The sequence below is a fragment of the Chiloscyllium plagiosum genome, chromosome 42, assembly GCF_004010195.1.
Source record: "Chiloscyllium plagiosum isolate BGI_BamShark_2017 chromosome 42, ASM401019v2, whole genome shotgun sequence".
Lineage (NCBI taxonomy): Eukaryota > Metazoa > Chordata > Chondrichthyes > Orectolobiformes > Hemiscylliidae > Chiloscyllium > Chiloscyllium plagiosum.
In genome coordinates this window covers 5,615,265-5,643,257 of record NC_057751.1, presented here as the reverse complement: position 1 = coordinate 5,643,257, position 27,993 = coordinate 5,615,265, and the positions used below count along the sequence as shown (strand labels likewise).

Here is a 27,993-nt window from a genome sequence, read left to right as displayed (position 1 = left end):
CCTCACCTTAACCTCCTTCCACCTATCGCATTCCCAACGCCCCTCCCCCAAGTCCCTCCTCCCTACCTTTTATCTTAGCCTGCTTGGCACACCCTCCTCATTCCTGAAGAAGGGCTTATGCCCGAAATGTCAATTCACCTGCTCCTTGGATGCTCTTCACTTTCACTTTAGATGCTGGTTGAGTAAATCCATTTTTGAAGAAATTTCATGTTTTCAAATGTGTGGCAGTTGATCTTTCCAGGCTTTTACGAGTTTCTGTGCCTTTTTTCAGTCCTGGAAATGTTCGATATCACTGTGTTTCTCTGACCGTCAACTTGTTTAGTTTTCAATTGTGTCCCCATTGGCACTGAGCCTTCTGCTGGCTTGGAATTTCGTAAGTAAACCTCTCTGTTCTTCTTGAAGACGACACTTTCTAAAGCTCATCTCTTCGACCAAGATTTTGGTCCTCTGCCCATATATATCTTTACTTAACCCGGTGTTCACTATTGTTTGGTGTCACTCCTGTTATGTTCCCTGTACTCCATGATGTTAAAGGTGTTGTGACCATCCAAGTTGGAGATATCTTGGTTCTGCTAATTTTGATGTGCCCTGAATGTGTGTACATTGGCTCAGAATGGCTGAGAGTGGGAATGGACCTGTGACTAGGCCCAGAGAGTCGAAAGAATTTTGGAGCGTTGTGCCAGATGATGAGTGTGCGTGTGCAATCACAGTGATCCACGGTGACATCAATTGACATTTGCTTATGTGCAAGACATTTAAGAGAATTGGGGTTGTGTGAGCTTTGCCTCCAAAGAGTGTATGGAAAGGGTTCGCAATCAAACTACAAGCACACTGGACAAATGAATGACACTGAGACGAGGGACGGTAAATACAGACTGAAGGTATTCTATCTGAATGCACACAGTGTAAGGAATAAGATAAATGAGCTCCTGATGCAGATAGAAATCAGCAGGTATGATTTGGTGGGCGTTGTGGAAACATGGCTGCAAGGGGATCAGGATTGAGTGCTGAATATTCAAGGATATACATCCCATTGAAAAGATAAGCAGTTGGGCAGAGGGGGTTGGGTTGCCTTATGAGTGAGAAATTAAATTAAATCGGTACTAAGATCTGAAGTAGGGTCAGATAATGTAGAATCTGTGTGTGTAGAATTGAGGAACCACAAAGTTTAAAAAAAAAACATTATTACTCCAACTATGTACAGGCCTCCTAATAGTCAGGAGATGGGGCACAAGATACACCAGGAGATAGAAAAAATGTTTTGGAAAGGGAAAGTTACAGTGCTCATGGGGCATTTCAACATGTCGGTGGACTGGGAAAATCAGGTGATAGTGGATTGCAAGAGAAAGGAATTTGTGGAATGTCTACGAGATGGCTTTTTGGAGCAGCTTGTGGTGGAGCCCACTATAAATCGGAAATACTGGATTTAATGTTGTGCAATGAGGCAGACTTGATAAGAGAGCTAAAGGTGAAGGAACCCTTATGAAGCAGTTTTCATAATATGATTGAATTTACTCTGCAATTTGAGAGCAGAAGTTAGACTCAGAGATAACAGTATTACAGCTGAATAACGGCAACTACAGTGGCACGAGGGAGGAGCTGGGTAGAATTGGGGAGGAGCCCAGTCAGAGAGATAGTGGAACAGCGATGGCAGGAGTGTCTGGGAGTGATTCAGGAGATGCAGCAGCGATTCATCCCAAGGAAAAAGCTGCATCGTGCAGGGAGGATGAGGCAACCATGACTGACGAGGGAAGTCAAGAATAGCGTAAAAGCAAAAGAGAAAGCATATAATGTGGTGAAGGGAGATGAGAAATCAGAGGATCGGGAAGCTTACAAAGACCAACAGAGGGCAACAAAAAAAGAAATAAGGAGGGTGAAGGTGAAATATGAGGGTAAGCTAGCTAGTAATATCGAGGAAGACTGTAAGAGTTTCGTTAGAAGATTTGTAGCTTTTGAGAAGATTTGTAGCTCAGATTGATCAGTATGTAAGTTAGCTCGCTGGTTTTCAGACATTTCGTCACCATCATCAGTGCGAGTCTTCGGTGAAGTGCTAATGGTATGTCCCACCTCTCTATGAATAAGTCTTGGTTTCTTAATGTGGGTGATGTCATTTCCAGGAAGGTAAATGGGATCCAAGTCCATGTGTTTATTCATGGAGTTCTGGTTAGAATGCCATGCCTCTAAGAATTCTCATGCGTGTGTTTGTTTCGCCTGTCCTAGGATGTATGTCAAAGTGGTGTCCTTCTTTGTCTGTATGTATAGAAATTAGTGATAGTGGGTCATGTCCTTTGGTGGCCAGTTGGTGTTCATGTATCCTGGTTGCAAGTTTGCTGCTGGTTTGTCCAATATCGTGTTTTTTTTTACAGTTCTTGTATGGTATCTTGTAAATGACGTTAGTTTTTCTGGTAGTATCTCATGGATCCTTTACATTCATTAGTTGCTGTTTAAGTGTTAAAAAGAGAGGCAAAAGTGGACATTGAGCCATTGGCCATCACCAAGGAGAAGGTGCTGGAAAAACAGAATGGCCTAAAGGTGATTGAGTCACCTGGACCAGATGGACTACACCCAGAGTTCGAAGGAAGATAGTTGAAGGGATAGTCAAAGCCTTTGTGGTGATCGTTCAGAAATCACTGGAATGAGGAATGGTCCCAGAGGACTGGAAAATTGCTACCTTTAAAAAAGGAGTACGGCAAAAGATGGAAAATTACAGACCGTTTAGCCCAACCTTGGTTGTGGGTAAGATCCTGGAATCCATTGTGAATGATGAGATTTCTGAATACCTGGAAGTGCCTGGTAAAATAGGGCCAAGTCGCCATGGTTTCATCAAGGATAGGTCGTGCCAGACAGATCTGCTGGAATTCTATGAGGAAGTGATGAGCTGATTAGACCAAGGAGAACCAATGGATGTTATCCATCTGGACTTCAAGAAGGTGCCATACAAGAGGCTGTTGAGTAATTTAAGGGCCCATGGTGTGAGAGCAAGGTGCTGGCATGGAAAGAAGTTTGGCTTTCTGGCATAAAGCAAAAAAGTGAGGCTAAAAGGGTCTTTCTCAAGGTGGCAGCTGGTGACAAGTGGTGTTCTGCAAGGCTCCGTGTTGGGACCACAACTTTTCACTTTATACATTAATGATCTCCGTGAAGGAACTGAGGGCAAGACTGGCTAAGTTTGCAGATGATTCAAAGATCGGTGGAGCAACAGGTGGCATTGAGGAGGCCAGGAGTCTGCAGAAGGATTTGGACAGGTTAGGAGAGTGGACAAAGAAGTGGCAGATGGAGTACAATATGGGAAACTGTGAGGTCATGCGCTTAGGTAGGAAGAATAGACTACTTTCTAAATGGGGAGAAAATTCAGAAGTGCAAAGAGACTTGGGGGTTCTCATCCAGGATTCTCTCAAGATAAATTTGCATGTTAAGTCAGTCGTTAGGAAGTCGTTGAGAGGACTTGAATATAAACGCAGGGATGTACTTCTGAAGCCCTACAAGGCTCTGGTCAGACCACATTTGGAGTATTGTGCACAGTTTTGGGCCCCATATTTCAGGAAGGATGTTGTGGCCCTGGAGCGTGTTCAGAGGAGGTTCGTGAGAATGGATTCAGGAATGAAAGGCTTAACATATGGGGAACATTTAAGGACTCTGGGTTTATATTTGATGGCGTTTAGAAGGATGAGGGGGAATCTAATTGAAACATACAGAATACTGAATGGGCTGGACAGATTAGATGTTGGGAAGATGTTTCCATTGGTAGGAGACACTAGAACCTGAGGGCACAGCCTTAGAGTAAACAGAAGACCTTTGAAAACGGAGATGAGGAGAAACTTCTTGAGCCAGAGACTGGGGAATCTGTGGAATTCATTGCTGCAGAATGCTGTGGAGGGTCAGGTCATTGAGTATATTTAAACTGAGATAGATAGGTTCTTGAGTATCAAGGGGATCAAGATTATGGGGAGAAAGCGAGAGAATAGACTTGAAAAACTTATCAGTCATGACTGAATGATGGACTAGACCCAATGGGCTGAATTGCCTAATTTCTGCTTCTGTATGTGGTCTTATGATGTTTTTCATGATTTGGCAAAGGTTATGAAGTTGAACATAGCATAAGAAATTGGGCATGAATAATGTAATATTGAAGAACCCAATGGCATTCATTGCAACTCAGCATTATATCATAGAATCACTTCAGTGTGGAGGCAGGCTACCAACCATCTGAAGAGCATCTTGTCCGGGCCCACCCCTGTCCCTGTAACTCTGTATTTCCCATGGATAGTCCATCATGCCTGCACATGCTTGAACACTGGGCAGTTTAGCATGCCTAACTTGTACATCTTTGGAATGTGGGAGGAAACCAGAGCATCTGGGGGAAACCAACGCAGACACAGGAAGAATGTGCAAATTGTACACAGACAGTTGCCCGAGGGTGAAATTGAAGCTCGGTCCCTTGTGCTGTGAGACAGCAATGCTAACCATGAGCCACTGTGCCAGCCCAATGTCTCATGCACTGTTGTGGGTCTTCTCAGGTGTTGTTTCAAGACGGTATAAAAGATGACAAAGTTGTTTTCCTTACAGAACTGTTTCAGGCATTCATCTCAACTATTCTTTGTTTCTAGCCTATTAGCTCATATTACATTACCAGACCCTCTCCAGTGACCTTTCCTTTCAAATCCATCATGGGAATCACCCATGAGTGGGGCTGGAAAAGCACAGCAGGTCAGACAGCATCTAAGGAGCAGTAGAATGGACATTTTGGTCATGAGTCCTTGATCACAGCTGCCTGACCTGCAGTGCTTTTCCAGCGCCACACTTCTTGACTCTGATCTCCAGCATCTGCAGTCCTCACTTTCTCCTCGGAATCACCCATGACTGCACTCTTCAGTTGTTTCATTGTTTTTTGCAACTCTTTATCGAATACTTGAACACAGAACATAGAACATTACAGCACAGTACAGGCTCTTGATGTTGCACTTACCTGTGAAATTAATGTGATGCCCATCTAAACTACACCATTCCATTATTATCAATAAGTATATCAAATGCCCATAACGTCAGTGAGTCTACTACTGTTGCAGGCAGGCTGTTCCACGCCCCTACTACTCTGAGTAAAGAAATATCTGTCCTAAGTCTGTCATGTCTCAACTTAAAGCTATGTCCCCTCGTGTTAGCCTTCACCATCAGAGGAGAAAGGCTCTCACTGTCCACCCTATCTAACCCTCTGATTATCTTATATGTCTCGATTAAGTCACCTCTCAACCTTCTTCTCTCCATCAAAAACAACCCAGTTCCCTCAGCCATACCAGACAACATTCTTGTCAATCCCTTTCCAAAGCTTCCACATCCTTCCTATAATGCAGTGACCAGAACTGTCTTATATGTCTCGATTAAGTCACCTCTCAACCTTCTTCTCTCCATCAAAAACAACCCAGTTCCCTCAGCCATACCAGACAACATTCTTGTCAATCTCCTCTGAACCCTTTCCAAAGCTTCCACATCCTTCCTATAATGCAGTGACCAGAACTGTACGCATTACTCCAACTGCAGCCTTTCCAGTGTCTTGTACAGCTGAAGCATGACCCCGTGGCTCCAAAACCCTATCCCCTACCAATAAACGCCAACACACCATATGCCTTCTGAACAACCCTTTCAACTTGGGTGGCAACTTTCAGGGATTTATCCACCTGGACACCAAGATCTCTCTGTTCATCTACACTGTCAAGAATTTTACCATTGGCCCAGTACTCTGTATTCCTGTTACATCTTCCGAAGTGAACTACCTCATACTTTTCAGCATTAAACTCCATTTGCCACTTTCTGGATTAGTGGTGCTGGAAGAGCACAGCAGTTCAGGCAGCATCCAAGGAGCTTCGAAATCAACTTCATCAGGGCTTTTGCCCGAATCATCGATGCTGCCTGAACTGCTGTGCTCTTCCAGCACCACTAATCCAGAATCTGGTTTCCAGCATCTGCAGTCATTGTTTTTACCTCCATTTGCCACTTTTCAGCCCAGCGCTGCATCTTATCTATGTCCCTCTGTAATCCACAATATCCTTCTGCACTATCCACAACTCTGCCTACTTTAGTGTCATCTGCAAATTTACTAATCCATCCTTCTATGCCCACATCCAAATCATTTATAAAAATGGCCTGTCTACATACTGTGTCAGAGAACTCTCCTGCACACAATGAACAAAAATTGACCCATCTCAACTACTTGAACTATAGTATTCCCAGTCAATGTTGGGGAAGTTAAAGTCCCCCATAAAAACTTCCCTGTTACTCTTGCTCCTGTCAAGTATCACCTTTGTTATCCTTTCCTCTACATTCCTGGAACAATTCAGAGGCTGAGAAGAAACTCCCAACAGGGTGACCTCTCCTTTCCTGTTTCTAACCTCAGCCCAAACTACCTCAGTGGATGAGTCCTCAAACTTTATCTGAATTGCGGTCATACTACCCTTGATTAACCATGCCACACCTTCACCCTCTTGTAGCATCTTCTCTGTTCTTGTTGAAATAACAAAATCCTGGAATCTGCAACAACCATTCCCATCCCTCCTCGAGCCATGTCTCTGAAATGGCCCCAACATTGAAATCCCAGGTACCAACCCATACTGCAAGTTCACCCACTTTTTATTCCGAATGCTCCTGGCATTGAAGTACACACATTTAAATCCAACATCCTGGTTGTCAGTCCCTCTCACGACCTTGTAAACCTATTCCAGACTTCACTACCTTCAAACTCCAGTACACTGGAAGTATGATTCAGGTTTCCATCCCCCTGCTGCATTAATTTAACTCTACTCCCCCCGCCACAGAGCATTAGGAAATTTTCCCCCCCTCCAGGATATTGGTAACCCTCTGGTTCAGGTGAAGAGCATCCTGTTTGGCAAAAGTGAAGCATGGTTCCAGCAATGTGTTATGCTTCAGTTGATCCATGGTAAGATGTGAAATCAGGTCCAATGTTCTGATGCAGCGATGGTATCATGGGTATGACTCTGTAGTACATTGCCATACTGATCCTGGGACCTAATACAACATGGGGTCTTGTTTGTTTTAATCTCAAGTCTAACTCTTAACCATTGTTTGCTTCCTGGGAACCAAATTATCAGATGTGTCAGTTTAATTGTGATTTTCCCTTCCCCCATTTCATTGCTGTACCAGGAAGATATAAAAAAAACCTTTTGTTAATGTTTCACTTCTTGCCCCATGAAAGAGTTTTGCATACCATGAATTATTTTGAGATGTTGTCATTGTTCTTTACTGGCAGCCATTACGTCTCCAAAAGAAGAGACATTCTCTTGAACTGCTGTTTGGTTTTGGCTTCACTCAGGGTGTTATAACAACTGGGAATATTTGCTCACAATTCGTCAGGAGGTACACCTCTGAATAAAGGCATTTCATGCCACATCAGCTGACCTCATGTGTTCCCGATGGCATTGGCCCGAGTTGATCAGATTTATTGACATGAGCTTGAATTTTTTTCTTTTGGCTAACCTGAAAGGCCGCAAGAAAGGCAAATCACTGTGCACTTGAGAGAACCAAAACAAGAAGTTCCAGTCTCAACCCTAAAAAGCAAATATTGGAGAAATCACTCCCATACCTTTGTGTTTTTTTAGGTACACAACTCTGTCCTACCGAGCTCCTGAAATGGTCAACCTTTACTGTGGTAAACCCATTACTACAAAGGCTGATATATGGGTGAGTAAACGGAAGCCTTTGTTGTAGATGTACTGTAAATGAAAGCACTTAATGTCAGGATATTCTTTCTGAGGCATTTCCCGATTCTGTGCTGTTGATGTAATGGAAATAATTGACACTGAAAATCTAGAGAATGAAAACACATAACTACATTACCAGTAACAGAAACAAGCAAACTTATATTTGTATAGAGCTGTTCAGAATATCAGCATGTCCCAGTGGTCGGGGCAACTAAACTCGGCAATTATTTCCATGCCAAAGCATTATTTAAAATTTATTAGAAGCTGAATATCATGCCAAAAGAAAGCAGTAATCTCATTTTACAACATGTTGCCCCTGATTGTTCACACTTCGTAATAAGAGGCAATCATAGCAAAATTACACTGTTCAGACCTTGTTGTTCAGATCGATTGACTTGAATTTTCTCTGTGGAGTACCACTAAGTCTGTCCATTTCTCTTTGACTTGCACTTACCTTCCCTCAACATTGCACTTGCTTCCACATGATTGGATATGCCATGTTGTGGCCAAATGAGTGTGATAATCTCATGATGCTGTTTGAAAAAGAGCAGGCGACTTGTCCTGACCAATATGCATGACTTGGCCAATATCTTTGAAAGGGTCCATTTGATCACAAAGGGCAATGGTGGCTGTGGGGTGTGAATGAAATCATTTCAAGCTCATGTGCATTTTTCACTTCACCTAACATTCTTTTCACCCGAGTGCTAAAGTATTCATGAGATTATCCAGTGACAATGGATTTTCCCTGAATGCTATAGCTGTTGCAGGGTATTTACAGTCAGATTGACAAGCAGCACTTTCGTTAATTCAGTGCGATCTATTGGCATGCTGATCATAATTGACACTTAGAATTTAAGTTTGTATTTCTATATGTCACAAAGTGTGCACAAATTGATTTGAATTGCTCACAGTTCGAAAACAGCCACAGTAGCTTTTGACCTTCTCAGTCACTGGAATGACCAGCTATGACCTCCATCCCCTCTTGGGAAAGAGCTTTGAAACCCATTCTTGTTTTAATGTGAAGCAATTGTCCACTCTTCCCAGGACATCACTGTATGTGTGGGACACAGTTCTGCAAAAGCTCCTGCTATTTTGAGTAGTTGCTTTCCACCTTCATACCATGATCAAACAAATGACAAATCTTTGAAGAAAATAATAAAATTTAACATTCCAGAAAATGTGGATGCAAGATCATATGTGGATGCTTTCTTGGCTCGAATTACCCAAGATGGGAAGAGCCACTGGTTGAGTTACCTTGGGGAAAAAGATAACTTCTGCCTTTTTTTTGACTTCTTTTGATTGAGACTGGTCATATTCTTCTGTTTTTTTCTTTCAGGCTCTCGGATGTTTACTGTACAAACTTTGCTTTTTTACACTACCGTTTGGAGAAAGCCAGGTTGCAATCTGTGATGGGAGCTTTACAATTCCAGACAACTCCAAATACTCCAGCGAGATGCACTGCCTAATAAGTACACACTGTTACATGTTTCAGTTTCTGCTAGGCTCCTTTTGAGAATGATAGTACAATTAAGCTAGAAGGTTAAAAATAGATTTGGATAGATTTACAGTCTGTGTTTTTTGATTGAACAGTTCGTCAAGTGCAGCATCATCAGAAGCTCACATATTGTGCATTTGGCTGATGTTGTCTAAGAAATGAAGTGTTGAAATCTCGAACGTGTTGGATTTTCAAAGATGTTAAAAAGTGCAGAACTCTGCAACTTGTGATGAGACTGAATGATTTGAACTTCCCTTCGCTTGTTGTCTTTGCCAGGTTTGGCATTCTAAATGGTTTGTGCCTGTCGTCATTGTCTGGTCAAGTGTTCTGAAGTTGTGAGTGAGTTTCAGGCCTATGACCTTGGCTGTATTTGCAGTCAAGGTGAAGACAACAGTGACACTCTGTCTATTGAGGAGTTGCCCTGAGTTTGAGAATGCGTATTGCATATATACTTTTGAACTATTCACAGTGACATGAATGGCAATGCATAGAGACAGGAACAGGATTTAATTCAAATGTTGAGGAGCTGCTTCTGTTTATGGCATCATACTGTCCACTTCATTGGGACAAAGCAGATGAATTAATGTATCTTAATCGAAGTTTAATTTTAAACAGAAAATATTATTTCACAAGCATTTCCTAAAATTAGAATTCCACTGATACTTTGAGGCAAAATTGGAATCAACCATTACTGATCTCGTCAAACGCATTTTATCCCGGAGGTTATAAATGGATTAAAACTTGCAAGATTGGTGAAAGTGAAGTAGACTGATGTGCAAGGAGCTGGAAATATCTCACTGCAAGAAACTGATTAAAATAATCCTGTGGGCTGTCATCCTGTTACATCTGTCACGCTAAGTCCCAATAATTTGGATGTGAATGTTCACACAACATTCTCTGCAGGGTGACAATTTAACACTGCTGTATCTTGAGGACAGAGCTGCAAGTGACGATGAGCCACTTGTTCTGAAACCTTCCAAGGTAAATAGTGGACAAGTCAAATCCTAGGCTTGACAGATAATGGGTTTAATTTTTTCAACTGGTTGCTCACTGAAATGTGTTACAAGAGGGCGTACTGTTCTTTATCTCAGGATTGTGGAGGTGGTGGCATGCTGGTCATGTTACTGAATTAGTAATCCAGAACCCAGGGTCATGGTCTGGAGACATGAGTTTGAACCCGACTCTGACAGATGGTGAAAGATGAATTCAGTAGAAATCTTTAACAGACAGTTGACCTCATGGCGATCACATAACCATTGTCAATTATTACCTAACCCACCTGGTTCATTCCTGTCCTTGCAGGAAGCAAGCCTGCCATCCTTACCTGGTTGGCCCACACGTGACTTCAAATGTGCTTGACTCTGAGTATCCTCTGAGCAATCACAAATGTATAATATGTGCTGGCTCAGTCAGCGAAGCCCAAATCCTGTGAATGAACAAAAACCAATGCTGTTGTTTTGAATGGACCAAGCCAGGAAGGTTTGGATAGAAATCTTCAAGTTCTTCAAACCGAAAAATGTTCTGGATTATGACACAAAAGAGAGCAAAGATACCGTACAAAGCAGCATGTCTGTATTTTTATATAGAAGGCCTTTAGAAGGATCTTAGCTCAAATGGCAAAATGAAGTTTCAAACTGTTCTCTGAATATCTGTACTTACAGTATTAATTCTCGAGGAACTTTCCGCCCCACTCAATACTTGAACTTTTTAACTGATACCTCCCACTTTCTTTTCCGTGGACAGTGGAGGCAGTTTGGCCTGAACGTTTTTCAGTTCTAACAACTTGAAGATTTCTATCCAAACTTTCCTGGCTTGGTCCATTCACAACAACAGCATTTAAGCTGTCGTGACTGGTTGCCCTGAAGGAAAATTTGATACCCCTGCTTGGAAAAAGTTTTCTCCCTTCTGGACTGAGCAGTCTTTATTCAGAACTGAGACCTCGAACCATCCGCTCTGAAGTCAAACCTAAATGTGTGACTTCCTGTTGCAAACTCAGCAGTATTGACGTTCCATCCATTAACATTACATCACAAAGGCTGGACTCAAGTTACATGCTTTGTTGCAATTGATGCGTTTGGGTCACTGTTGCAAATTATTTTCTGATATGCTTCTTCAAAATAACCCTCCATTTAACCGGTCTGATTCATTTGTCTTTATTTTAAATCCATACCCAAATTGACTGAAATTTTGACAAGCACATGTTGCTTGGAACAGAGACAACAAGATGAGAAGAACAAAGTGAAACAACGTTGATGCTTTCTGTCTCTGGGCAGTTGTGATTTACTTTATTTGTGCTTGTTTCTCAAGAATGATCTCCTTACTGTGTCTGAAAGGGAGCTGTTCTCGATGGTTAGAGTTTAAGATATGTGAATAAACATACCAGAGCATTGAAAATGAAATCTGTCTCTGAACGTGCAGCAGTTTTTTGAGTTGTGTGGTCAAATACATTGATGCTTCCTTCATATTGAAGCTGCAGTCATTTTAGTATGAACAATTGACTGATATTGATTTCCTTTTTTCAGGATTTATGCTCGAGCCAGATCCAGACAAAAGACCTGACATTTACCAGGTGTCGCACTTTGCATTTAAACAAATTGGAAAGGAGTGCCCTGTCCAGAATGTCAGTGTAAGTCCAGAAATAATGAGGCTTTGTCAGGCTGGCCTCGAGGTCAAGAATGTCACATATGTTTTGAGACTTAGACGCACAACTAGAAAGACTGACTGTGTTGTGGGTACATTGTTTCAGCTCCTGTGTACTGAAAGAGAGAACTTTTTACAGATGTGCTTGTGTTCATGTGACAGTTTCCTGATGTTTTCCATTAAAAGAATATTTGAAGAGAGCATTTTTGAATAAGGCAAGACCATCGAAAGAAATAGAATGCTTGCAGTTGAAAAGCAAATTCGTGATTGTGCATGAGCGACTTGCCTTGACATATCCTTGTTAGTAAACCAAATAAAGTGAGTTCTGCCAAAGTTTGTCAGGATTACCTGGATGTTTAAGGTGATACGGGAAGGTTTTAAAAGGGATCTAACGGGTAACTTTTTCACGCAGAGGGTGGTGTGTATTAGGAACCAACTGCCAGAGGAAGTGATGGAGGCTGGGACATTACAACATTTAAAAGGGTTCACAAATAGGAAGGGTTCAGAGGGATCTGGGCCAAATGCAGGCAAGTGGGACGACATTACTGTAGGATATCTTGTCAACATGGACGAGTTGGACTCAAAGGTCTGTTTCTCTGCTGTACATCTCTATGACTCTCTAAATCCAGTTGGAAAATGTGCAAAACAACTTAAGCCCATATTAAGTGCTGGAAAGATCTGATCTGTGGTTCTTCAGTGGGTTCATGAAACCAAATTCATTTGTTGTGCATTCACGTTGAACAATTTTCTGTCACTGAACGATCTGAGTCTTGACACAGCCAGCATAAAAAGATCTATAATATGACTGTTGAGAGTGGAAAGTATATGACATTGTAGAACATAGAGAAACGGAAACTGCGCAAGAAACTTAGCGGGTCTGGCAACATCTGTGGGGAGGAAACAGAGAAAACATTTCAAATCCAGTGACTCTTCTTTAGAACTGGTCACTGTACTCTCAGTGTTAACTCTGTTTTCTCTCCACAGATGCTGCCAGACTTGCTGAGTTTGTCCAGCAATTTCTGTTTTTGTGTGTTTCAGATAGCCAACATCCACATTTCGTTGTTTTATTTTGGTGTGACAAGTCGTGTTGAGTCTGCGATGGTGAAGCTGTGGAGAAATCATGTGCATTTGCTTGCGTTTTGAAGTTGATGTAATAATAGCTTTCTTTTACAGAACTCTCCCATTCCAGCCAAGCTTGTTGAGCCAGTAAAAGCCAGTGAAGCTGCAGCTAAGAAGACACAGCCCAAGGCGAGGTTAGCACTTTCACATACCATCTTGCATGTAATTAGGCGGAGGAGGCAATTGCCTGGAATTGCTTCAGTGACTTTGACATAACAGCATCAAGACTTGGATTTTATTTTGTGCTTTTTGGGAAGGGAAAGTGTTTTGAATCCAGGGAGTACAAATATAACATTGCCAAGCCTTTTGGGTTTCAGTTGGGTTCGCCTTGTTTTTTGTTGAATGCAATTTTGGTTTGCTTCTGGCTTAAAGGACTAAATGTGCATTGCAGACTTGGCTAACTTCTGTGTATCAGTCTGGACAAGGAGATCTGGGTGGGTGTTTTATTGGTTCAGCACTTAATTTCCACCTGGATTTTTCTCAGTGGGGAGACCCATTGATACAATGCCCTAATTCAGCTCCCAAGTGGCTCACGGACTGGTAGTTATCTTTGAACATAATGACTGTTGCACAGACAAATCCCCAAATCATTCAGTTACGAGTTCATTATTTTTGATTCAAATGGGGAATGCTGGGAACATTTCCTTGTTCAGAAAAGCATGAGAGTGTGGAATTAGGCAGAGGCACAGGGATCCATTAAAAGAAATCTCAATCATCCAATGTTGGAGAAAGGACGAGTCAGTTGTGCTCATAAAATTGGTGGCGGAGATAGTGGATGTAATGCCAAACAAGTGGGCTGCTTTGTCTTGGGTGTGGTCAAGCTCCTTGAGTATTGTTGGAGCTGCATTCACCTGGCCAAGTGTGGAGTATTTCATCACTCTTCTGACTTGTGCCTCGTCAATAGTTGACATGGTTTGAGGAGTCGGGAAATGAGGTATTCACTCCACGATTTCAAACCTCTGACCTGGTGCTGTAGCCACAGTCTTTGAATGATTTGTCCAGTTTGTAATCACTCCGTCCACTACTGACGCTCAGTAGTAGCAGTGTGTGCTCTCCACAAGATGCAATGAAGAAATTCACCAAAGATCCTTAGTCAGCATCTTCCATCCTCTGAGCTGTCCCACCCAGAAGCACAAGGTAGCAGATACATGGAACACTAACTGCTGGAAGTTACTCTCCAAGCTACACATCATGCTGAGTTGGAAGTATGTTGCTGTTCCTTCACTGTTGTTATGATGTGGAGGTGCCACTGTTGGGCTGGGGTGGACAAAGTTAAAAATCTCACAACTCCAGGTTATAGTCCAGCAGGTGTGGAAGTACAAGCTTTCACAGCTACCTGGCAAAGGAGCAGTGGTCTGAAAACTAGTATTTACAAATACACCTGTTGGACTATAACCCGGCTTTGTGTGACTTTTAACTTTGTTCACTTGTTGGTTGAAATCCTGGAATTGCTTCTCTGATGTTATAATGGGTCTACCTACACCCAGTGACTGCAGCAAATAAAGCTCACTGCCAACTTGTCAAGGTCTGCTTGGGCTGGGCAATAAATGCTGGTATTTATTGATATAGTCTTGCTATGGTATAGCAATGCCCATATCGCATGATAATTCATATAAAAAGTGCTGGTGAACCTTTCTGGTTCCCTTCCTACTGTAGTCCTTGCAGAAGCCAGTCATTTGGTGCCTGACCACTTGTGCTAGATAAGTGTAGTGTCAGTGTTTGGATTTTGTTTTATTCACTCACAGGATGAGGGTGTTGCTGGACAGGCCAACATTTATTCCCCATCCCTAATTACAAGAGGGCAGTTATGAATTAACTACATTGCTGTGGATCTGGAGTCACATGTATGCCAGACCCAGTAAGGATGGCAGATTTCCTTCCATAGAGGACATAAATGAATCAGATAGATTTTTCCCTGACCATCAACAATGGTTTCATGGTCATCATTAAACTACTAAGTCCAAATTATTGTTTAATTCAAATTCCACCATCTGCCATGGAGGATTTGAACCCAGTTCCGAAGCATCAGCTGAGTTTCTGGCCTAATAGCCTGGTGATAATACCATGAGGCCTTTGCCTCCCCACAGTAGAGAAGCTCTATTTCAACAGATTGTAAGTGACAAACAGAAATCAATCTTACTAAATGTAAGGCAGTTAGGTTTGGTTGCAGGGTAAGCACTTGGAAGGCAGCACCACAGATATACCAATATAACAAAAGGACAAATGGATTCCTTGGTTTTGAGCCCCTAACACTGAATTCAAAAAGAAGGGGACACTGTATATGTACAAAGTCAGTGTGATGCAGATATACAAGTCATTAGTTTGACTGCAGGCTGAATATTGTTTCAAGTTCTGAACCAGTGGAAATTAGACATGAGAAGCTACAGAACATGTATGGCACTGATTCACCAGGTGTTAGCAGCAAAAAGGTTTTTTAAGTGCACAAGACCTTTTCATTTGAACTGAAGATATTGAAGTGAGATGTTCGGAACATGTGGCCTGTTCTTGTGGTTCTTAAAGAATTGTAATGAGGTAAGGAGAGATCGATGTTTGTTTGTACTAATTACTGAGATTGTAACCAGATGGCATAAAATTATGGTTAAGAACTGTTTTCTATATAAAGTCCAGATCCCTCTGCCACGTTGTTGATGCAGTATCTATCTTTGAACCTTTTCTAATAGGAATCGATTGCTTGAAAAGTGGAAATATTGAAGCTTACAAATAATGAGAAGCATAATGGGTCAGATTAGACCACGTTATTCTGATTGTGGTATCAACACAGTTTGGTGATTTTAAAAAGTGATCTGGTGTATTCTATCGATCCCTGTTCCATGACTGAATATTTCTGCTGTCTGCACTTCCAAGACTGCAAAGTTAAAACAAACGGGTGTTGGAGAGGGAGAGGGAGAGATGGGTGTGTGTTATAGTGTGATGTTTTCTGCTGTCTTTCCCGTACATGAAACTGTTGTCCTCATTTCACAGACTGACAGACCCAACTCCACCAACTGAGACATCAATAGCTCCTCGCCAAAGGCCGAAGGCTGGGCAGGCTCCAGCCAACCCAGGGATGCTGCCCATTCAGCCTTCTCTGACCCCACGCAAAAGGCCATCGACCCAGGCAGTCGTACCGCCAGCAGGTCAGAGACCATTCGTACATGTTTTTGGCAGCTTGTACCAATTTGACACTTGCTGTTCGTCTCATTAGCCTTGAATAATCAGGTTCATGCAGCAATTTATGCTTTTTCAATATATTTGACTGACAACTAGAAATCTAATACATAGAGACTGATTAATTTCATAAAAGGCTTATTTTTGATGTAAGCATATTCATGATGTTCAAACCTTCCATGTTTTGGGGCCTGTTTATCATTGAGGAGAACTGTCACTTTTCTGTTTGCACTTAGACATTTCTGAATCTGATTCTTTGCAGCCAAAAATGTCAGAAGCACAAGATCTCCTCTGCTCACTACTGAGCTGTAGATGCCTACATTGACCTTACATGACTTGACTTATCTCTCACTGTCAAACCAGGCTAGAGTTTAAGGAGAGGCCAGAGCGATTTTATGTATCAGCATCCTTGTATTGCTGAAATGAACCCTGTTGACTACCACAGAATAAAGATGGATAAAGAAGGCCATTCACTTCATGATAGTTCTCCGGAAGCCTTAGTAGTTTCCTCATTCATGAAATGTTTTCACAAGTTTCCCTCAATTACTAAATCAATTACTTAATTTTCTTCATTGTGTGAATGATCTTCTGATGTTTATCCTGATTGTGTCTTTCACTAGTTAGTGTCTGATGCCTTGGACAAAGTCCTGCAACTTTGTTTGAAATATCTTTTCTGATCTCTTTTCTTCATGCTACTTTTCCATCTTTTAAAAATCACTGTGTGTCACCTCCTTTGGAGACAAAAATGAAAATGCAGCTTTGTTCTTTCCCTTCAATTGTTGATGATATCCTTATGAATGCTCAACCGTGTAGCTTCTGCCTACATTCTCTCCATTGCTCAACGTCTACCTCATAACTTAATGTCTCAAGCTGGATGCAGCAAAAATACGATCTGGTCTGACCACAACACAGTTTGATTGTGACAACCACTGACTTGCGCTGTGCTGCTTAGATAAAGCAGTTCAGTCCTCTTTCTCCTTCATTTATTGCAGTTCTGTGTTAGGTGGACAAATTGAACGTCACGTTTGCTAGGATTTTTGGGGTTTTTGTCTGAAGTTACTGCAACATCTTCAGTAGGGTCATTTTGTTTCTGCTGCTGTTATTTTGCTTTATCTATTTTCTAATTGCCATTCCCCAGCCATCTCAAAATCATCACCTTTTCATCAGTATCATCTGCACATTTGGATACCGTGTGTGTTTCAAGAAATTCATTGCCAAAGCAAATTGGAAGGCAGGTCCCAATTACATTCGTCAGCACTTTATCTCTCCAACAACTTAACCATTCCCAAAATTTGTTTGGAAGGTACACTTCCTCGAGTTGATAAGATTCCTTTGTGTAGAGCCAGGTCAAATGTCTTTTGGGGTGTCTTACAGTATCACATTGTCACGCTACGCACTGTCCAATTGGGATGTTAACACAATGACAAAGCTCCCCTGCTCCACTTCTTATTGTGACATGAGATGTTTGACATTGACCAGCCCATAGCGTCTTACTTGAAAGGCTGCACAAGAGTTTCGGCCCCAGCAATGGAATTCCCAGACTGGATTTTGTGTTGGAATCTCTAGAGTGGGGCTGCAACCCACAACCTTCTGAGTCAAACAAAATTGAAGTCCACTGAGCTGTGAATAATCCTTCAGTTTCACCATGTCAGTTCGAGTTCTTCACCTTCCTTCTGAATGTTGCTTTAATTCAATCAAAAGTCTTCACCTCTGCAAGCAATCACCAGGAGGGAGTGGTCATTCAGAGTGTTAATCATCTCAAGGCATTTTCTTCCATTCTTAAATCTTCTTCTTTTCTGCTCTCCCTCACCTGTCCATCCCCTTTGTGCATCCATGGCTTTTCCGATCTATGTCTCATCTCCTCCAGTTCACAACTCTGTGGGATATGTGCTGTCTTCCAGTCTGGACTTCTGAACACCCCTGATGTTAATCACACTTCTGTGGATGGCTGTTCCTTCAGATGCCTGGGTTCAAGTCCGGCATTAGCGTTCTAAACCTGTCAACCTCTTTCTGTCTCTCTACTCTGTGAATGAATGCCTTTAAGACTTAGAACTTCACTTAAGCCTTTCCTGTCTCTCTTCTGCTTTCCCTTCAGAGTCTCTGCCATTGTTTAACTGTTGACAGCAGAGGGGAATGACTGGTTCTTGCTGCAGCTCTTTCGTCCACAGCAAGGAAAAAATGAGCCGAGCTCTGTTTAGACTTCTTCACACTGGAACACTGAAATCTCTCTGCTTGGCTCTTGTGTCATTGGTATTCTTGAGAAAAGAAGAAGGTTCCCGCATTGCTAACACAGCAACTAAGCAGCAAGTGCCACCTCAGTATTTAAAGTTCCACTACGTTGATGGCCCTGAAGTACATGTTGGGTTCTGGAGGAATGATATTTTGAATATATCTTGCAAATTACCATTGTCACTCATGAAATATATCAAGTGTGCATCTCAGTGATGAAGACCAGAAGGGTTCATCTGTTGATTTGGTTTCTCTGACAGTTTTGCTTCCCTAATAAAATAGGATTTGAAAGACCATGTTTTTGTTCTTTTAGAACAATAAGTCATGTCTGAGTTGAATATTAACAAAGAACAAAAAACATAGAAAATTTACAGCCCAAGAACAGACCCTTCGGCCCTCCAAGCCTGAGCTGATCCAAGTCTACTGTTTAAACCTGTCGCCCAATTCCTTAGCATCTGTATCCCTCTGCTCCCCACCGACTCATGCATCTGTCCAGACACATCTTAAATGAATTTACCGTGCCTGCCTCTACTACCTCTGCTGACAACGCGTTCCAGGCACCTGCCACCCTCTGTGTGAAGTACTTGCCGTGTGTATCCCCCTTAATCTTTTCACCTCTCACTATGAAAGCATGACCTCTCGTTATCGAATCCTTCACCCTGGGAAAAAGCTTACCTCTATCTCCCCTGTCTTTACCCTTCATGATTTTGTAGACCTCAATTAGGTCCCCCTCAATCTCCTTTTTTCGAATGAAAACAATTCTAACCTACTCAACCTCTCTTCATAGCTAGCACCTTCCATACCAGGCCACATCCTCGTAAACCTTCTCTGCACCCTCTCCAAGGCGTTCACATCCTTTTGATAATGTGGTGATCAGAATTGTACACAGTATTCTAAATGCGATCGAACCAATGTGTTGTACAATTTTAACATGACCTGCCAGCTCTTATACTCAATACCCAGTCCGATGAAGGCAAGCAATACAGTATGCCTTCTTGACCACTCTATCCACCTGTGCAGCAACCTTCAGGGTACAATGGACCTGCACTCCCAGATTTCTCGACTCATCAACTTTTCTCAAGGCATTCCCATTCATTGTATCATTCGCTCTCGAATTAAACTTCCCAAAATGCATCACCTCACATTTGCCTGGATGCTTCTGACTTATTCAGAGTGTAAAATTGCTTTGAACCTGGAGGCAGAGCCAGTTTTGATTAGGCCCTTGTCCAGAGCAGTGTTTGTTAAACCAGCTCAAAAGGTTGTGACAAGAGCACCCACTAACAGATTCAAGGAACCCAGTGAGAAAATAAAATGTTCTATGGTTTTAAACAATCACCAGTAACTTCACCGAAGAAGGCAGGTCTTCAGTTGTAAATCTGTACGTACGGCTGTTCTCTAAGGATCCACAAATGGCAATTTGGCCCTGGAATCAAGGTAAACAGGAGACTTCACTTGTAACTGCAAGCAAATAACAGTATCGAAGAAGAAAAGGATATCCGTCAGCATTAAAAGTAAATCTTTACTTTAAATCCTTGAGCAGGTAACATCACTTCTTCTGGTGGGAGAAAATAATTTTTGAGGACTATTATCTGAGAGTCCTCAGTATTAGACTAGATTCCCTACAGTGTGGAAACAGGCCCTTTGGCCCAACAAGTCCACACCGACCCTCCGAAGAATAACCCACCAGTCCTATTTCCCTCTGACTTTTGCACCTAACATTATGGGCAATCTAGCATGGCCAATTCACCTGACCTGCACACCTTTGGACTGTGGGAGGAAACCGGAGCACCCGGAGGACACCCACGCAGACACGGGGAGATTGTGCACACCCCACACAGCCTGAGGCTGGAATAGAATCTGGGACCCTGGTGCTGTGAGGCAGCAGTGCTAACCACTGTGCCGCTCCCTGTCCACAATTTCACTGAACGGTTCTTGTTTTAATGTTGTTCAGATATCCTGCCACTTTGCACATGCGGCGACTAATCCTCTGTGATGCTTCCTTCCACTTGCATATGATGAAGTATTGTTTCCCACCATTCCTTAATTATTTGGCGAAGATTCCTTTATCATTGAGTGAAGATTACTTTATGAAGTTGTGGGCTTCTAATGAGATCAATTATTGATTATGTTTCACGGTTACATCTGGATCTTTCTTTCACCTTGCCCTTTTACTTTCAATCTCAAACCTTGACTGAAGATTTTCTCTGCCATTGAGTGTTGTCTTATCCTGGTTTCTCTTGCCATTCAGGTGATAATGATCTTTGCCATTGTTATCAGTTGGGTGGTTCCAGTATTTGTTATGCAATTAGCAATTCATGTTCACACCCAGCTATGATGTTGTCATAAATGCTTTCCACCCTTTTCTTTCAGCAATTTAACTTTTGTTTACCTTTTTGCTGACTATGCTGAGTACTTGTATAATTAATCCACGTATCCTTTCCCTGCAAGCTTCGATGGAGTCTTTCTTGGTGAAAGCCTACGTCAGTCTTTATCTTCAAATGTTTTAATGTCCCAACCTAATGATTATTCTTATTTCTCAATCAACATGCATTTCAAATCAGATATTGTTACAAGCATTTAATAAGCAGCAAATGGGAACAAGACAGATTTCATTGATTTTTAAGCAACTCAACCTACCACCAAGCATCGCTCAGGTTGTTGGTTGTCAACTTTCATAAAACTCCTTCACTTTTATAAACTACCTCATTAGCCATTCTGTCATGAGGCACCTCAATGATGGCCCCACTCTCCTTTCCAAACAGTACTGGTTGCTGAACTCCAAAACTGCACACAGTACTCTGACAAGCATAACCCAAGCTCTTGACCAACAGCTTGTTTCATCGTACCGAGTTTTTCCCTGAGCTGGTAATGTTAGAGTCAGAGTCCTACAGCATGGAGATGGGCACTTTGACCCAAAATGGTCTGTGCCAACTGAAATGTCCATCCACACGAACTTCATTTCCCTGCACTTCACACATACCCTTCGAAACCTTTCCTATCCGTGTATTTCCTATCCATGTTGTTCTGTTGGATCAATCAAACACTTTGTGAGCTTTTCAAACCCCACTCTCAGCTCTACTGAATTATTAATTACACGCAGACTTCGTTTGAGCCCTGACCCAACATGGAGTTGCCCACTGATTCTTAGAGGAGAAAGTGAGGACGACAGATGCTGGAGATCAGAGCTGAAAATGTGTTGCTGGAAACGCGCAGCAGGTCAGGCAAAGTTGTACAGTACAGAGCCATCCAACTGCGCATGGCGCGCGCGCGCACACACACACACACACACACACACACACACAGTGTTGAAACCTGCTTTCCCAGCAGCACAGTCTACCTTTGTCTCCATCTCACATCCTCACTCACTGTCTTGGACCTTCACTGATGCTTGAATTGTTGTGAGTGGCTGACTGAATATTTTGCAATAAGCTCCCTACCATTTTTAGGCAGAATTGAACTTGGCCACTGAGCAATCTTTGAGACTGTATGCTCTGAACATTAGAATTTGCAGATTATTGGCTTGCCTAATATCATTGACTGCCACAGGAAGCAGATGTCCCCACTGATTTGCCCTGATCTGTAACTTGTGTTTGAAATCCTTCAATCCTTTGTATTTCACTACCCTCTATGGTTGAAGCATTCACAGGAGGGTATTCCATGTCCTGCCACAGACAGGCAAGACAAGGAATCTGACTGGCTGCAGCTGCATCTCCTGGGGGAACTCACAAATTGACATCAGGCACTTCCTGCCAGTGAATTGACCCATTCAGCTCATTGTTGGACAATACCTTGCTGTCAAACTCTCAGAGTGACTTTACAAGAGGTCTGGGCGCAAGTTATTGGTCTGTCCTGTTTGCACCTGAAAATTACAGAAAGCGAAGGAGACAGACTGTTCATAAAGAGTGGAGGAGCAACTGTACTGGGTCCAACTGCCATGTTCTCCCAACAGGAAATGAGAACTCTTGGGACCAACAGCATTGCTATTTTGCTGAAATGACTTCAGCTAAGTGCGTACTGAGGCTACTTGGCTAACAATAACATTTATTCCAAAGTGTGTTTGTCCCTTTGAAGCAGCAAAGTTCAGAATCATGCAATGCCGTCAGCATTTCCCAAACTAAGTGCATTTCTTTCTTGCTGTCAAAATATATTAACTTCACTAAATATATTATTGGCATGTGATGTTATTAAATTGAACTGTCAGAAGCAATTTAGCTGTTTTAACTTGTTGTCTATGTCTTTAGCTTCACGGTTTATTGTGTTAAAGATACTGGGATAATTGACTGCTTAGTTTTCTACTTTGGTTCCAGCAATTTCCTTCAAAGCCCAGCCCTTGGTGATTGATGCATATATCCTTGGATTATTGTATATCAGAATGGCACTGATTGTTGATCTTACATTCTCCTATTGTTTGTTACTTTGGCATGTTTTAATTAACAGTCAGGACAGCAAAATAGGAATTTCAGTCACCTTGTGCGCTCACAATGTCTCATGACGTATTTAAAAAATATCGCTTTGCTGAAATGATGCACACACCTCTCCTCACTCAATTTCCGTTTCCAGTGTACATTTTCTTGTTTGTTGTAAAGTCATGGAGATGTACAGCACAGAAACAGACCCTTTTGGTCCAATTTGTCCGTGCCAACCAGATATTCTACCTTGATCTAGTCCTGTTTGCAAGCATATGGCTCATATCTCTCTAAACCATTCCTACTCATATACCCATCCACGTGCACTTTAAATGTTGTAATTGTACCAGCCTCCACCACTTCTTCTGGCGGCTCATTCCATACATGCATCGCCTTCTTTGTGAAGGGGTTGCCCGTAAGGTCCTTTTTAAAATATTTCCCCTCTTGGACTCCCTACTTGGGGAGAATATCTTGTCTATTTACCCTATCCATGCCCTTCATGATTTTGTAGACTTCTAAAAGGTCACCCCTTAGCCTCCTACACTCCAGGGGAAAAATGTCCCAGCTTATCCAGCCTTTCCTCATAACTCAAACTCTCCAGCCTTGGTACCATTCTTGTAAATCTTTTTTGTGTCCTTTCTAGTTTAATAACATCCTTCCGAGAGCGGAGCGATCACGATTGTATGCAATATTCCAAAAGTGGCCTTACCAATGTTTTGTACAACCAGAAGTTAATGTCCCAATTCCTGCACTCATTGCTCTGACAGATGGAGGCAAGCTTGCCAAATGCCACCTTTACCCCAGCTACCTGCGATCTCACTGAGGACCTATGTTCCTTCACCCCATCCCTTGTTCCTTCTTTCCTGCATTAAAATGAAACTGTTATTCTTTATCTTAATTGTATTTCACTGTTGACAAGGACCCCAAAATTTTCACTGTTGATGAGCTCTCTCAGTCTCCCCAATCCTATTGTAACTTTTAAGACATAGGATCTGCCTGTTAACCATCCGATTTATCTGGTATCACCTATTCCTATTATCATATTGGCAGGAGCACAAAGGATTGTCAATTTAATGACAGTGTGGGCCCTCATCCTGCCATGCTCTGGCACCAGCTGCTGTTATATCTTCTCATTCCTGAAGAAGGGCTTATGCCTGAAACGTCGATTCTCCTGCTTCTCGGATGCTGCCTGGCCTGCTGTGTTTTTCCAGCACCACATTTTTCAACTCTGGTCTCCGGCTTCTGCAGTCCTCACTTTCTCCTCGCTGTTATATCTTCCCCTGGATTTTGGGTGCATCCCTCAACATTTATTTCCACTCATGCATTTGCATTAGTTGGTGAGCTGCCTTGGCTTGTGCAGACTGTGCTCTGCAGTTCCATTTAATTAGTGTTCACTGACTCACTGTCTCCAGAATAGCAAATAATACAGCACTTTGGTACAAAGATGAAGCAGCAGGTCGCGTCATCCTTCAGCTGTCAGGGAATGGGACATCAGTCAGCATATTGTACAGATGGTCGTTCTTTGGCTGTGCTCCAACTTCAGAAGCAACCTCTATCTGAGTGGCTCTCAAAGATTAATAGAATCACGGAGCTATACAGCATAGAAACAGACCCTTCGGTCCAAATCATCCATGCCGACCAGATATCCTAAATTAATCTAGTTTCATTTGTCAGCACATGGCCAGTATCCCTCTAAACCCTTCCTATTCATATACCCATCCAGATGCCTTTTAAATGTTGTAATTGAACCAACCTCCACCACTTCTTCTGGCAGCTCATTCCATCCATGTACCACCCTCTACTTGAAAAGGTTGCCCCTTATGTCCTTTTTAAATCTTTCCCCTGGCACCTGAAACTATGCCTATTTTTGGACAGCCCCCAGTCTGGGAAAAAGATCTTGACTGTTTATCCTATCCATGCCCCTCATGATTTTATAAACCTCGATGAGGTTAACCCTCAGCCTCTGACGCTCCAGGGAAAAATGCCCAAGCCTATTTAACCTCTCCCTATAGCTCAAACCCTCTAACCCTGACAGCATCTTTGTTAATCTTCTCTGAACCCTTTCAAGTTTCACAACATCTTTCCTATGGAATGGAGACCAAAATTGAATGTAGTATTCCAAAATTGGCCAAACCAGTGTCCTGTACAGCTGCAAGCAACATTCCCTCTGACGTTACCATTAAGTGTGTAAGTCCTGCCCTGATTTACCAGACGAAAATGTCGCACCTCATATTTATCATGATTAAACTCCATCTGCCACTCCTTGGCCTATCCAAGAAGGATTGTTAGAGTCCAGAAGTCCATTCAATCCATCATGCCACTGGAAGCCCTATAAATTGCAAATAAGTCCTGTTTAAGATTGTCTCCACTTGTCTTTTGGAAGTTCCCACTGAATCTGCTTATGCTACTCATGCAGATTGTACTTTCCAGATTCCTCTGTGTGGAGTCATCTCTTTCCAATTCTCCTCTTGATTTTTGCCGTTTACTTGAATTCTCTGGCCTCTTATTCCTGAACTCTTTTCCAGTCTTTCCCTGCTTGTTCAATCAATAAGCTGTCAGTAGTTGTGAGGAACTCCTTCAGAACCTGCTTTGCAAAGCATTGTGATGGGAGGGAGTTTGAATGACATTTTCTATAAACAGAGAAAATCGACTACGACTCGGCCATTCCATGCTTCCAGCCTCATCCGCTATTCAGTGTAATCAACTCACTTCCCTGTTCCCACGTCATCCCGATTATCCGAGGATCCCTTTAGCCCCAAGAGCAAGAACTGCTTCTTGAAAACATTCAGTGATTTGGCTTCAGCTGCTTTCTGTGGCAGGGTCACCACTCACTGGGTGAAGAATGTTCTCTTTACCTTAGTACTAAATGTCTTATCCCATATTGTGAGACTGCGACCCCTTGTCGTTGGGACTCCCTAGTCAATGGGAGCATCCTTCCTGCATTTGCCCTGTCCAGTCCTGTTAGAATTTTATAGGTTTTCAGAAGAACCTGTCTCATTCTTCTAAATTCCAGTGTAGGTAGTCCAAACTGCTTTAGTTTCTTTTTGTACGTCCATCCTGGGAATCATTCTGATTTGACACAGTTACCTGTTTGAGATGCATTTTTGAAATCTGACTTTGGCTGAGATGAAGGGTTGAATCAAATTTGTTTGAGCGTATGCAATTTCCGTGAACAGCTCTGTTTCCCAACCTTTCCCTGTGTTTGTCTCCAGGTGTTGTTCTCGGCAGTGGTCACAACACTCAGCCACCAGGCCTACAGCAGCCTCAGCAACAACCAAGGCCTCAGTTGCAGCAGCCGCAATTGGTGCTGCAACAGAAGCAGCCCCAGGCTACAGCAGCGCAGCAGAAGCAAGCACAGGCTCAACCCCAGCCGCAAGCAGCAGGGCAGCCTCCTCCTGCCCCACAACAAGCAGCTGTCCAACCACAGCTCTTTGTGCAGCAGCCCCAGCTCCTGCAGCAACAACAGCAGCAACAGCAACAGATAATGGCTCAACAGGTGAGTGTGACCTGAGTGCGTCCGGATTGGGTGGTTGAATGATGTACTTGGAGAGCGCGATTGTCTTCTTTGTTCTGCACACTCCTCCTTGCTTCAACTTTATTCTTGCAGACATAATTGTGATTCAAAAGTACAATCTTTTCCACTGCCTTTATACTTCTTCCCAAGTGACCAGCAACTATTTGGAAACGGTGCTGAAAATTGAATTGATCCCAACAAATCTGATCATTGTGACTGAGACAGAGATTAAACTGGACCTATATTCTCCGCTTTTAAAAAGAATGGTTGGTGACCTCATTGAAACACAAGGAATTTTTCAAGGGCTTAACTGGGGAATTCGCAAGAGAGTTTTTGGCCTGTGCATAGGGAATCTGAAATATGGAATCATAGCCAGGGTCTGATAAAACTTAGAAAGGTGTTGAATCGTTGAAGGAATTCTTTCCCTAATGGATCGTGGATGCTTTGTTGTTTAGGTACCTTCAAGATCAAGACAGATGGAGTTTTGGGTACATACAAACAAGGAATGAGAATAGGCCACTCAGCCCTTTAAACTCTGCTCCTCCATTCACCAGTGTCATGGCTGATCGGATTTTGACTTCAACCTTACATTCCCCCACACACTGTAATCTTACATCACCTTGACAATCAAGTGTCTATTTGCCTTTGCCTCTGCATCCAAAACCTTTTGAGGAAAGGAATTTTTTAAGACACTCAACCTTTCTTTTTCCTCATCTCTGTCTCAAATTGGTGACACCTTATTTTAAAACTGTGATCCCGAGTTGTACCATCTCCCACAACTTTCCACCTCGTTTTTACACGTCCACCTAGTCAAGTCCACTTAGGATCTTGCATGTGACATCTGACTATTCAAAACTCCAAAGGATACAGATTTAGCCTGTCTAGCCTTTTCTCATAAGGCAAACCAATCATTCCAGCTCTTAGACGAGTAAACCTTCACTGAATTCCTTCCAAAGCGTTGACATTATTTTCTGTAAGTATGTTCTTAAAGAAATTTAGGGTCATCGGGGCAATGTAAGGAGGCAAAATTGGTGCAGGTGACTGAGTGACTGGTGCGGCAGGTTCAAGGAGACAAACAACCAATCCTGCTCCTAATTATTGTGTTGATCACCAAAACTCTCTGGAACCAACACATAATACTGGTGAGAGAAAAACTAACTTTTTCAAAGAAGATAGTCTTGGCTGTTTTCTTTGAGGTAAAAACAATGACTGCAGATGCTGGAAACCAGATTCTGGATCAGTGGTGCTGGAAGAGCACAGCAATTCAGGCAGCATCCGAGGACAGGCAAAATCGGATGCTGCCTGAATTGCTGTTTTCTTTGAGGGTCATCTTTGTTGTCCAGGTTTTACAGCACGCTGGTCACTCTGAAACCTTGCTGGGTTGTTGCTTTTCGTCCTGTCACACGAATCTTGCAGATCCTCCTGGTTGGCAGAAGTTGCCTGAGTGTGTCAGAAAAGTTCATTTTTTAGACTCTGCTGCTGGAGAAATGTACATGAGCTGCTGAGACCAAAGAATAAGAGAAGCTTGCAGCACATTTAACTCTGCGCTGGCACTTTCCAAGAGTAATTGTGCTTTGTTCCATATCCATTCCTTTTCACATTATGTATGGAATCACCTTCCACCAAGCATCTGGTATGCACTGCACTTCAGATTACCTCACAACCTTTAAAATGTGCTTAGGTGCATACTTGAAATTACTATGCTACGGGTCTAGT

General features: G+C 42.5%; 1 protein-coding gene across 7 annotated transcripts in view; it reads left to right on the top strand.

The window, feature by feature from the left end:
• Positions 1 to 27,993, top strand: part of aak1b (AP2 associated kinase 1b) — a 126,916-nt gene that overhangs the window by 42,627 nt on the left and 56,296 nt on the right. For all 7 annotated transcript variants that reach the window (XM_043681261.1, XM_043681259.1, XM_043681257.1 and 4 more), the window contains exons 6-11: positions 7,605 to 7,686; positions 9,043 to 9,175; positions 11,724 to 11,827; positions 13,015 to 13,094; positions 15,943 to 16,097; positions 25,976 to 26,259. In XM_043681261.1, the coding sequence (XP_043537196.1) occupies positions 7,605 to 7,686; positions 9,043 to 9,175; positions 11,724 to 11,827; positions 13,015 to 13,094; positions 15,943 to 16,097; positions 25,976 to 26,259 (838 nt within the window). The remainder of the gene's footprint in view (positions 1 to 7,604; positions 7,687 to 9,042; positions 9,176 to 11,723; positions 11,828 to 13,014; positions 13,095 to 15,942; positions 16,098 to 25,975; positions 26,260 to 27,993) is intronic.